General features: G+C 41.5%; 1 protein-coding gene across 1 annotated transcript in view; it reads left to right on the top strand.

The window, feature by feature from the left end:
* Positions 1 to 492: 492 nt before the first annotated feature.
* The window catches only part of FKTN (fukutin), a 37412-nt gene continuing 24311 nt past the window's right edge, over positions 493 to 13593 (top strand). Inside the window, exons 1-6 of the mRNA XM_069765830.1 lie at positions 493 to 689; positions 1173 to 1353; positions 9866 to 9925; positions 10555 to 10758; positions 11759 to 12036; positions 12665 to 12797. Coding sequence (XP_069621931.1) covers positions 1249 to 1353; positions 9866 to 9925; positions 10555 to 10758; positions 11759 to 12036; positions 12665 to 12797 — 780 coding nt within the window. The 5' untranslated portion in view covers positions 493 to 689; positions 1173 to 1248. The remainder of the gene's footprint in view (positions 690 to 1172; positions 1354 to 9865; positions 9926 to 10554; positions 10759 to 11758; positions 12037 to 12664; positions 12798 to 13593) is intronic.

The following is a 13593-nucleotide window of genomic DNA, read 5'->3' as shown; positions in this document are numbered from 1 at the left end:
ACACACAGCCTTGTGTATCACACACAGCCTCACAACACACGCACAGCCTCGCATAATAGAGCTTCACAAAATACACACAATACATAAAGCCTCAGACAATATACACAGCCTCACACAATACACACACAGCCTGACAAAAAAACTCACGCTATTTACACACAGCTTTACATAACATATAAAACCTCACACGACACACGCACAGCCTCACACAATACATGCACAGCCTCACACTATACACAGCCTGACAGAACACACACAGCTCTGCCACAAGAACAATGTATAACACTGCATACACATACACAGTTCTGCACACATCTCCCCTGTACACGGCATTGTACATGGAGCACCACACCTCACAGGAGCAGCTTCATTCCAGCCACAACCTGAAGTTGTTTTCTCCTCACACAGACATTTCACTCCATCACAGTTCACAGCCTGACCACTCCTCCCACACACGTGACTGATCACGTGGTCATGACATCATCAAAGGTCCTTTTGCTCAGTTAAGATTTACCATCTCAAGAAAGAAAAATATTTAGAATTGAGAGTCCTCTCAAGAAAGAACATTTTCTTAAAGTGACAGTGACTGTAGAGCCTCACTGAGTGTTTATCTTTACGCTTCTCTGCTTTACGGCAGTGGCTCCAGAGATGACTGTGCACCTGACCATAGGACTGGACAATGGGGGCAGGTAATATGCCATGAAGGGTGGGCTGCTCTATGTCATAGTACTGTGTGTGTGTTCTCATCTATACATTGTTTATATATGTATACATATATAATGTGTATGTGTATATATATATATATATATATACGGTATATATACTTTTCTAGTAACATAGCCATATGAGGGCACGGCCATGGCCAAAGCTTGTCAGAGAATGGTGCCAGCTATATAAAATAGCTGGTATCTGGCGCATGTGAAGGGAGCTCGGCTGCTGAGCCCTCCACACTTGAAGAGCCCTTCCCAGAGAAGGAATACAACGTCCTTTAGCAGGAAGGGGTTAATGTGTATGGGGCCTTTAGAGCTGAACTGATGGGTCATTGTCAGAGCTTATGTCAGTCAGGGATCTGTGCAGCTACCCACATTCCTTGACCTTTCCTATATAGAACGCATCCTTTCTGCATGTATTGATGCCATGATTGCAATAACACTCTTATTGTGCCATTACAGTGTACACCCCATGTGATCTGACAACAATGCCCAGATCTGATATGCATTGCTATCACACGTCTGCGAGTTCGGGATAATGCAACGAGTCAACAAAAACGTAGTGCTGGCTGTGCTGACAGCGGCAAGTACATTGTTTCTTCTGTTCCAGCTGTACTACTACCGATACTACATATCTACCAAGGTAATATTTCTTACCATACACAACACTGTGATCCACTATCGAGATATTTGGGCTACAGAGTGTGCTATTTTCAGGGATTTTACTCTTGTTAACACTGGATTCTGATAAGTGGAGTTACCGTATGTATGGAATCTCAGTCCCCTTATGGACCTATTTTGAAAGCTAGTAAAAAACAGCCCATAAGTTGCAAGTGTTTTTGATGGCATTTTTTATTTTTTAATGTTTTAGCTGTGACCTTAGGTGCAACACAGGTCATGCAGCCAAAGATTGCTGCACTCCACGTTTACATAAGTGAAAATGGTCACGTTGCAACCCACAAGACCCAGAGATTGCGGCAAGCAAGTTGTAAAAGTCGCAATCGGCTGAATTTTATGCAACTTGCTTATTGTGGTTGTGGTAAAATTGGAGCTGAAAATGCGTCCCCTATGCACTTGTATTATGCTGGGATGTAGCACTGGCATACAGCAATCTTTGGTCCTGTAACCTGTGTCAAAGTCGTTGTGCATCCCCAGCCTTATAAGATAAGTTTTGCATGACAATTTTGAAGTGTTTGTGTGTGTGTACATGGAGTATTTTTGAGATGGTCAAAAATTTACATGTATTCTAGAGGAAACCGCTTTTTAATTACCTCTTTTAAAACAAGAAGCAATAGAATGAAGCTGAAAGGGAGAAGATACAGATTAGATATTAGAAGAAACTTTTTGACAGTGAGGGTGATCAATTAGTGGAACAGGTTGCTATGAGAGGTGGTGAGTAGTGATGAGCGAGTATACTCGTTGCTTGGGTTTTCCCGAGCATGCTCAGGTGGTCTCCGAGTATTTTTTAGTGCTCGGAGATTTAGATTTTTGTTGACGCAGCTGCATGATTTACGGCTGCTAGCCAGCCTGAGTAAATGTGGGGGTTGCCTGGTTGCTAGGGCATCCCTACATGTATTCAAGCTGTCTATCAGCTGTAAATCATGCAGCTGAGGCGATGAAAACTAAATCTCCGAGCATTTACTAATACTCGGAGACCACCCGAGCGTGCTCAGGAAAACCAGAGCAACGAGTATACTCGCTCATCACTAGTGGTGAGTTCTCCTTCCATGGAAGCCTTCAAACAGAGGCTGGACAGACATCTGTCTCAGATGGTTTAGTGCAGTGGTCCCCAACTCCAGGCCTCGAGGGCCGCCAACAGTGCAGGTTTTCAGGATTTCCTTAGTATTGCACAGGGCTTGGAATCATCACCTGTGCAGATGATCACATTACCACCGATGCAATACTAAAGAAATCCTGAAAACCTGCACTGTTGGCGGCCCTCGAGGCCTGGAGTTGGGGACCCCTGGTTTAGTGAATCCTGCATTGAGCACGGGGATGGACACAATGACTGTGGAGGTCCCTTCCAACTCTAACATTCTGTGATTCTTCTTTGGGGAGCTTTTGGCTTTCTTGAAGCCTCTTGTGTGTTTTTGCTGAGGTGTTTTTTTTTTTTTTTTTTTGAGCGGAAACTGAGTAGAAACTCCAAATTTGCAGAGTTTCTGCCATAAAATGCCACATAAAGCTCAGTGTGCACATAACTTAAAGGTATACGCACAAGACATCTTTTTCAGTCAAATTCCACCTGGAATCTGCCTAAAAAAAAGTGCTGCAAAACCGCCGCAAAAAAGTAACATAATGCACCTCAATGTCAAAACGACTGCTGTGCACCCATTCAGTTTTTTGTTGCTCCTTTTAACAACTTCAGAAGTTGGAAGCCATTAAGCGGTTCAAAAAAGTAACATTTATTCTTATGAATAGAGAACAAGACCGGCACATCCAAGCTAGTGTGAACAGGCGCCAACAAAAAAACATATAAGTTGAAAAACCATAAAGGTTGCACCATTATTTACCAAGAATGATTACTCTAGAGCATTGAAAATGCATTACTGCCATAGAAACTTGGAAAAAAGCGCTATATAATGTACACATGAAATATTTATCGCAAAAATGGTTATGAAAAAAGGAAGATACTTCGCGCATAAGTTGGCCAATGTATGTGAGCCCAATTGCCATGTGAAGGCGTCCTTCATAATTGGGTCTCTGTCCTGTTTTGTCACCTCATATTTATTCTTATGGTCGTTTCTGCTAGAAACACTCTTTCTAGTTATACAGTTGTGTGGAAAAGTGTTTGCCCCTTCCTGATTTCTTATTCTTTTGCATGTTTGTCACACTTCAATGTTTCTGATCACCACACAAATTTAAAGGGAACCTGTCACCCCCAAAATCGATGGTGAGGTAAGCTCACCGTCATCAGGGGCTTATCTATAGCATTCTGTAATGCTGTAGATAAGCCGCCGATGTTGCCTGAAAGAGGAGAAAAAGACGTTAGATTATATTCACCCAGGGGCGGTTCTGCTCCAATGGGTGTCTCAGGCCTGGTATAGCGCTTCCCATCTTCATTCCATGACGTCCTCTTCTGGTCTTCACGCCGCAGCTCCGGCGCAGGCGTACTTTGTCTGCCCTGTTGAGGGCAGAGCAAAGTACAGCAGTGCGCAGGAGCCGGGCCTCTCTGACCTTTCCGGCGCCTGCGCACTGCAGTACTTTGCTATGCCCTCAACAGGGCAGACAAAGTAGTACTGCGTCGGAGCCGCGGCGTGAAGACCAGAAGAGGACGTCATGGAATGAAGATAGGAGGCGCCACAGCGGACCTGAGACAACCATTTGACCGGACCGCAGTGGGACCGCCCCTGGGTGAGTATAATATAACCTCTTTTTCTCCTCTTTCAGGTAACATCGGGGGCTTATCTACAGCATTACAGAATGCTGTAGATAAGCCCCTGATGATGGTGAGCTTACCTCATCATCGATTTTGGGGGTGACAGGTTCCCTTTAAATATTAGACAAAGATAGCAGAAGAAAATGCAAAATTTAAATGAAGGCATTTAATAATAAGGGAAAAAGAAATCCAAACTTACAGGGCCCTGTTTGAAAACAATGATTCCCCCCTAAACGTAATAACTGGCTGGGCCACCCTTAGCAGCAACAACTGCAATCAAGCGTTTGTGACAACGGGCAATTAGACTTTTAGAACGCTCTGGAGAAATTTTGGCCTACTCATCTTTGAAGAATTGTTGTAATTGAGTTACATTGGAGGGTTTCCGAGCATGAACCGCCTTTTTAACCCCCTTACCTCTGAAGGTGATTTGCACATTAATGATCAGGCCAATTTTTACAATTCTGACCACTGTCCCTTTATGAGGTTATAGCTCTGCAACGGATCCCGGTGATTCTGACACTGTTTTCTCGTGACATATTGTACTTTATGGTAGTGGTAAAATTTCTTCGATATGACTTGCGTTTATTTTAAAAAAAATGGAAATTTGGCAAACATTTAGAAAATTTCGCTGATTTTAAACTTGGAATTTTCATGCCCTTAAATCATAGAGATATGTCACACAAAATAGTTAATAAATAACATTTCCCACATGTCTACTTTACATCAGCACAATGTTGGAACCAAATTTTTTCTTGTTAGGAAGTTATAAGGGTTAAAATTTAACCAGCGATTTTTCATTTTTCTAACAAACTTTACAAAACCATTGTTTTTGGGACCACATCACATTTAAAGGCACTTTGAGGGGTTTGTATGACAGAAAATACCCAAAAGTGACACCATTCTAAAAACTGCACCCCTCAAGGTGCTCAAAACCACATTCAAGAAGTTTATTAACCGTTCATGTGCTTCACAGGAATTTTTGGAATGTGGGAAAAAAATTAACATTTAGTTTTTTTTTTCTCAAAAAAATTACTTCGGATCCAAATTTTTTATTTTGACAGGGTCCATTTTTTCCTGTTACCCCTAACATGTGTTGTGTAATTTCTCCTGAGCATGCCAATACAACATATGAGGGAGAAAACCACTGTTTGCCTGCATGGCAGAGCTCGGAAGGGAAGGAGCGCTATTTGACTTTTTGAATGTAAAATTTCCTGCAATCATTAGTGGATGTCATGTCCTGTTTGGAGAGCCCCTGATGTGCCTAAACAGTGGAAACCCCCCCACAAGTGACATCAATTTGGAAACTAGACCACTCAAGGAATGTATTTAGATGTGTAGTGAGTACCTTGAGCCCCCAGGTGCTTCACAGAAGTTTATACCGTTAAGCCGTGAAAATAATAAAATCACATTTTCCTCACAAAAATGCTATTTTAGCCCCAAATTTGGCATTTTCATTAGGGTAACAGGAAAAATTGCATCACACAATTTGTTGTTCAATTTATCATGAGTAGGCAGATGCCCCATATGTGGGGGAACACTACTTTTGAGGCACAGTGCAAAGCTCAGAAGGGAAGAGGCGCCATATTGGAGTTCAGATTTTGCTGGATTGGTTTGAGGATGCCATGTCACATTGGCAGAGCCCCTGAGGTGCCAGAACAACAGAAACCCCTATATGTGAACTCATGTTACAAACTACACTACCCAGTGAATTCATCTAGGGGTGCAGTGATCATATTGACACCACATGTGCCTCACAGAATTTTATACCATTGAGCGGTGAAGAAAGAATAAATTACATTTCTTCCACTAAAATTTCGTTTTAGCCCCAAGTTTTGATTTTTTTCTAAGGGCTAATAGGATTTGTTTTTTTACAACAAACTGAGGCCAATTTTTTTCCGATGACGCCAATACCCTACAAGTAATCGGGAAATATTTTTCAGACACAGTGCAGAGCTCAGAAGGCAAGGAGCGTCAGATTTTACTGTTCTGGTTTGCAGGTGCCATGACCAACTGGGAGAGCCCATGAGGTGCCAGAACAGCAGAACCTCCCATAAATGCCCCCATTTTATGAACTACACCTCTCAATGAATTCATCTAGGGGTGCAGTGAAAATATTGACACCACGAGTGTGTTACAGAATGTTATACCATTGGGCACTGAAGACAAAATAACTACCGTACATTTTTACCACCAAAATTTTGTTTTAACCCCTGATCTTACATGTTCACACAAGAAGTGGGTAAAAATGGCACCCTAATTTGTACCACAATTTCTACTGAACGTACAGTACTACTTAGCCATATGGAAAGACTCAGGAGGGACGGAGCGTTATTTGCCTCCTGGTGTGCAGATTTTCCTAGAACAGTTTGTGGACTCGATACCTAGAGCCCGTAATATTTAGAAGAGCAGAAACCCCCCTTAAGTGACTGCATTTTGGAAATTATACCCATCTGGGAATTTATCTGCAGGTGTAGTGACGATTTTGGCTCCATGGGTATTTTCCAGAAGCAATGAATGTTGGCGTGTGAAAATTGCAAACTGCCGTTGTAGTGACCAGTACGCTGTAGTGACCAGTACATTGCAATCACCAGTACGTTATCCCAACCCCGTGCTTCTGGATACATGCACCCATAAATTAGGTGGGCTCTCATCACTTCAGAAATGCCAAACATGTGGACGCTATATGTGGATTAGGTACACTGTGATGCTCAGAAGAGAGGGGGCATTTGGATTTGGGAGCACAGAATTTGCTGAATTTCTTTTGGAGGGTGAGGAGCCATTTCGCTTTTCCAGAGCCTTTGTTCTACCAGTAACGTGGAAGACTCCTATATTTCCATTAACAGATGACAGACATGAGTGGGGACTTGCTTTTATTGGGAACATTTTACATAACATTTGGGATCACAGTTATCTGGCACTCTACGCTGAGCACTTACTTTGTGGTTTCCATCTAAATCTCTGAGTGATGTGATTCAGATGAAACCCCAGAGGGACCCATTCACTATAGTGAGGCAGCAGAGTTAAGGTACCGTCACATTTAGCGACGCTCCAGCGATATAGACAACGATCCGACCTAAACTAGATCGCTGGAGCGTCGCTGTTAGGTCGCTGTAGAGACGTCAAACACAGCAACTCCAGAACGATGCAGGAGCGATCCAGTGACGTACGTACTTATCGTTCATTCTGGTTGTTAGCTCCGTGAAAAAACATTGCAGGCATCGTTGCTTTTGCTGGCAAACATGACGAATCACGCCAACCTGACGACCAAATAAAGTTCTGGACTTTCAGCTCCAACCAGCGATGTCACAGCAGGATCCTAATCGCTGCTGCGTGTCAAACACAACGAGATCGCTATCCAGGACGCTGCAACGTCACGGATCGTTGTTGTTCTCGTTGTAAAGTTGCTCAGTGTCAAGGTACCTTTACTCTGGACTCCGTCTGGCCTCTGTTCAGCGGTTTCCTTCTTTTTAGAAGTGCTGAAAACTGTTGCACTTTTATATCCTAAAAAGACCGACACCGCCAGATCACAAGTCAGGTGGCGTCCAGAGTGCCTCCATCTGCCTCATTATAAGGAATCTTCCTTATAATCTTACCCTGGTGTAAGCGCTCAGCGCAGAACGCAGGATAAACGTGCACCAAGCCTCACTGCGATCTTTGGGATGCAAAATGGAAAAATCAACAGCAGGTGAAGAATTAGTTTTATTTATTTTTTTATGCAATTCCTCATGCGGTATAAGTGATTAGGCAACTTTATTCTACAGGTCGGTGCTATTACAGCGATACCAGATTTATATTGGGTTTTTATGTTTGGCTGCTGTCACACACTAAAAGACAGTTTTTATTACATATTTTGAGAGCTATAATTTTTCCATATTTTGACCTACAGAGTCATGTGATGGCTTGTTTTTTGCAGGACAAGTTGAAGTTTTTATTGGTACAATTTTCAGACACATGACATTTTTTGATCTCCTCCCATTCCGATTTTTGGGAGGCAGAAAGTTGAAAAACCAGCAATTCAGGATTTATTTTTTTTTTGGGGGGGGTTATGTCATTCCGCTTGTGGTAAAATTGGCAAGCCAGTGTTATTCTTTGGGTCAGTAGCGATACCACATTTATATCATTTTTTTTAATGTTTTGACAATTTTACTCAATAAGCTTTCATAGAAAAAAATTATTATTTTTGCATCACTTTATTTTGAGAGCTATAACTTTTTAATTTTTCCGCTGATGGAGCTGTATGGCAGCTTGTTTTTTGCTGGACAAGATGATGTTTTCAGCAGTACCATGTTCATTTATATCTGTCTTTTTATCGCGTTTTATTCCACTTTTTGTTCTGTGGTATGATGATAAAGCATTGTTTTCTACCTTGTTTTTTATTTATTTTATATGGTGTTCACTAAAGGGGTTAACTAGTGGGACAGCTTTATAGGTCAGGTCGTTCTGGACCTGCCAATACCAAATATGTGTACTTTTTTGTTCATTTTTTATTTTTTCATTCAAATATTTATTTATGGATACAATATCTTTAGATTTTTTTATTATTATTATTATTTTTATTATTATTATTATTATTATTATTATTATTTTTCTTTTTTACTTTGTCCCACAATGGTACTATCATTTTTGGCAGGCTGATCGCTTGTATAGCATGGGGATGCAGCAGCATCCCCATTCTATGCAAACTGTCAGCTGCGGTGTATGAGATCCAAGGGCAAAGGGGCTGTCATCCCTCTGCCTGCTTCTGGAATGCTGTGAGATGTAATAATCCGTCTCTGGTCAATCAGGGCCAGGGCACAGTGACAAAAAAAAGGGGGTTAAGGTCATGCCACAGCATCACAATCCGATTAAGGTCAGAACATTGACTAGGCCACTCCAAAGTCTTAATTTTACCTTTATTAAGCCATTCAGAAGTGGATTTGCTGGTGTGTTTTGGATCACTGTAACAACTGTAAAACAAAATAGTGAGATAGTATAGAAAAAGTATAATAAGATACTGCACTTACCCTTAAATGGAAGCTTATAAGAAAAAAAAATCTGAAAAAACAACAGAACATGGTGCCCTTACAGGAGGAAGCCAAATAAAGACTGTATCTGTAGACTTTTCAATAATTTACTTTAGACTTTTTAAAATACCTCTTTCCTCAGTATTTTTAAATTAAAAGAAAACCAACAGAAACTCAGGAAAAATTCTGCAGAACGCTACGTGTCTGAATCCTTAAAATGGAATTTTTGTAAGGCTTGAGCTAGATGTCTCAGAATTGCCGTGGATTTATGGGTTTTCAAAACCTCATTCTGCTTAACCAGAAAATCTGTGTGAAGCGCTGGGATGCAGGGAAGCGCTGGGATGCAGGGAAGCGCTGGGATGTAGTGAAGTACTAAGATGCAGGGAAGCGCTGGGATGCAGGGAAGCGCTGGGATGCAGGGAAGCGCTAAGATGCAGTGAAGCGCTGGGATGTAGTGAAGTACTAAGATGCAGTGCATTTTCAAATAGGATGATATCCACCTCCTTTGGTCCAAGCTGTAGATTTCTTGTAAGCGTGTCACTATTGTTTCCAAAATCTGCATGGAAATAAAATTATTCTGTGTATTCTGTAACCTCTTCCTGCAGATTTCTGAGGACCTTACCTACTCTTCTGAGATGAAATCTGCCATCAAACCCTTATGTACTTTCATATACCTGCAGATTTTCACTGCACCCTGTGAATTTTGTGTCAGCCAATTTGCTTGTATTTGTCATTGATTTCTTTTCATAGTGTTTATTTATTTGTATTTTTTTTAGAATGGCCCAGCTTTCTCTAAGTTGAAAGGAAGCTTGTCAACTCAGGACGGTACACGTTGGGTAAGCAGAATGTCCTTCTCATGTTCTCTGCAGGTCTATGGGTTTCCTTTTCAGAAAACGGGTCTGTCTTGTTATTGCATTATGTGCCATCAATTTATTTTATTTTTTTCCACCATATCAGTGTTGCTGAGCAGTAACAGTGATATTTCAGTGTTGCGTATATGGAGTAAACATGGCTTCATGAATGTGGCAGTCAATCCAATCTTTCTCTTTTTCATGTAGAAAATGTCATTATTACATATTCATTTGTATCTCTTGTAGCTCTGATAATTCTCTTCTTTACTTGTACTAATCTTAAATTGCCTTGTGTCATGTATCCCATTCTTCTCCAGCGCCATATTTCCAATTACGGAGTCTCTACCTTTTCTTGTTCAGTGTGTAAACAGAGCAGACACTGCCAATGTACAATCTCATATGTTCATCCCATTCTAGAATCTAAGCTGAGGTTTTAGAAATGTGCCTGAATATCTCAAAGAAACAGCCTTCAGGACTCTGATTGCAGCTCTGTCGGCAAACATAGATGTGCTTCATTTAGCTGCTAATTTACTGAGTCCATGTTTATCAGAAAGAAGTAAATCAAATGCTGTAAGTTAATGAACACTTTTTATTTTTTCTTTCCTTCCATGCAGAAAGTGGTTAAAACCTTTTTCAATCTGGTTTCCAATCACAATGTTCCAGTTTTTCTAGTGGATTCTCAGATTTTGGGACTCTTAAGAAATGATTTACAACAGTTGAGGACCTCGCCAAACAGTTTGCCACCGGGATGTCAATATTTCTGCAAGCAGAGGGACATCACTACTTTGGGCCTCCTAGACAAGTCATGGGAACATAAAGTAAGGGTAATTGCTTCCTTTAATTCTACCACATAGGTTGTCGGCCATCTTTTCCTGTGTATTGAATAACCGAATATATCTTTTATTAAAGGGGTTGTCCGCTACGAGGACAACCCCTTCTTAAACTGAATGTTCAGCCTCGATAAAATAATTAAACCTATACTCGCCTCCCGTACCGGCTCCGTTCCCACGTTGTCGGCACTCAAGGTCCAGGGGCTTTGATGTGGTGAAATGACACGTGATGCCCAGCGCCCAATCAGCGCTGGCGAATATGAAGAAGAAGTCTTAGATCAGCTGCATCCTGGACTTCTGCTTCATGTTCAGTTCATCCGAAGACGGAGATAGTGACGCCAATGCTGATTAGGAGATGGCGTTATGTGTCATAACATCACGTCACAGCCCGGGGAGAGCGAGTGCCGACTCTGCGGGAACAGCGCCGGCACGGGAGGTGAGTATAGGCTTAATTATGTAAATTGGGGCTGAACATTTAGTTTAAGAAGGGGTTGTCCAAGTAGTGAACAACCCCTTTAACCATTAGGCTGGGGCTATATGGCGATGTGGGTCTCCCAACAGCTATTCTCAGACTAATCGTACATCCAAAAACATCTTTGCAACGTGGCTGAGACTTGCTGTCGTATGCGATTTTTGCTTTGCAAAGATTGCCAAATTTCAGATAAGTTGCACACAAGTTGCAGTCATATGTGACTTTTATTGAAGTCTATGTGACCAGCGAGAGAAAATCCAAACATCTGGAAACACTTGCAACTGCATCGCAGTCACAGGAGGTTGCAGGTCTATAGGAAATCATTCGATGGATGTCGCAATGCAGCCCTATTTTAGTGTTACGCGGTAGATATCACCGTGTAGCCGTGGCCTTATGAGAATAAGAATGTAATCAACCAGATAAATCATTTGAAGAATGGTTATATTTGATATTTGACCATTACATTTCCAGATGTCTTTACACGATTTGTGATCTTGTCCCATTTCATGACAATAGGGCAGTATTTTTCGAGCTGCTGAAAAACTGGGATTTCAGTGGCAGAAATATGATGGACGAGATCCACGACTGGAAGGGATGGATGATCTCTCAGGCACAGAAATACCTCTTCATTATATCTTCAAGATGGCAGCACACACCATTCATTTGGTAGTGTTTTATGAAAGGAGTGGCAACTACCTCTGGCACGGCCCTTTACGACTGAGGAGAAATATGGATAGGAAGTTTGCGCCTTTCCGAAAGCTTCAGTTTGGTCAACATGCTGGGGCCTACAGCAGGTAAGGTTTTTGTTGAAAGCGGATTATTATGAGACCTTTAAATGAGAGGTAAAATAATAGAAGTTGTTGTGAAAGGTTCCAGACAGTCAAAAATATATTGTCTACATACTAACTACATAAAGCCAGTTTAATATTTCTGATATTTAGACCATAAGGTTGCGAATCTTCTGAATCGGATCGTGAAAAAGGCCTGAGTCTTTGTACTCCCTTTTATTGGCTGCCTCCTATACTATAACATTAAATTGCCGCAATTACAATGTGCACAGTCCAGAAATAGTGTTCACCATATGCAGGTTCTCACTTACACATGCTAGTGGTGAGATGTGCGCAACTGGGTTCCTCTGACTATAGAGAATCATGAAAATTACACTTGGCTATAGTGAAAAAAAGCTGCATTCTAGCAAATAGAGTAATAAAAGATGTGCATTTATTCACCCAAGTTACACCTCCAACACTTCTGATGCTCCTGGGTCCTCTTTCCAGCTATATAAACAGTGATATATTTATGTATTAAAGAACATTTTTGAGTCCTATCACCACTGTTGTCCTGTTAGCATCTTGCTAGAAAAGGGCAGAGGTGTCCTTATCGTAACTTTGTTCCTTTATACTCTTTATTTTTGATTTTTAGTGTTGATCTGGTCCAGATTACTGTAGACAGATTAAAAGTGAAGATCCCCAGAGATCCCTCGCGCTTTTTATCTGAGGTTTCACATTCAAGGTTTTTAGAGTGCCGCTACAAAGAAGCTCGGTCTTATTTCAAGGTTGGTTTGGTTTTCTTTTCATTAAATTCTTCAGTCTTTCATAGGCTTTGATACATAAATGTAGAGAAAACCTGTTTTCCTAGTGTTACATGATTAGGTATTCCACATACCTTGTTAGTTTTGGTTCACGTTTGGTTCTTCTACTGTGGCTTCCATAGATGTCACCATCACATTTGATGGCAGCAATATTGCAGCATGCAATTCAGTTCTTTCCGTCAAAATAACAAACCTAAAAGTAAAAGACCGAGTCCCCAAGGAGCTGTTTGGATCTGCCCAAGGGTTTGGCACCTGTTAGAAGTGGAAACCGTAGTGCAGGTGTGAAACGGTAGCTGCAAGTCTGCAATTATTGTATGAGAGTAAGTAAACTGGAATGACAATAGTGCAAATGGGGTCACTTTGGTTTGCCCTGAAGAAGAAGGGTGCTACTTCAATGACAATAAACAGCATTTAACCTTCATTGGTCTTTGACTCCATTTGTCAATATTTTGACAGGCGGCGTGTGAATTAACCCATTCGGTTCCACTGTGTTACTCAATGTGACTGCAGACTTGTAAATCCTCACATCGCGCTCTGCATGCTGTGAGGATTCTCTTGTGTTGGCAGTAGGCGATTTGCATACTTCCAGCCACATTCCGACTAGACAGAATCCGGCCTCGCTCAGTACACTTGTACCCATACCCATCTAGTCATGTGTTCAGTGGCGGCACCTGAGAATCCTCAGAGCGTGCAGTGCGTGCGATGTGAGGGTTAACAGTTATGCAGTCACATAGAGTCACTGCAGACTTGTAGCTCAAGA

The sequence above is a fragment of the Ranitomeya imitator genome, chromosome 1 (assembly GCF_032444005.1).
Source record: "Ranitomeya imitator isolate aRanImi1 chromosome 1, aRanImi1.pri, whole genome shotgun sequence".
Classification (NCBI taxonomy): Eukaryota; Metazoa; Chordata; class Amphibia; order Anura; family Dendrobatidae; genus Ranitomeya; species Ranitomeya imitator.
The sequence above is the reverse complement of the archived record's forward strand: the minus strand, read 5'-3'. Positions and strand labels throughout refer to the sequence as shown.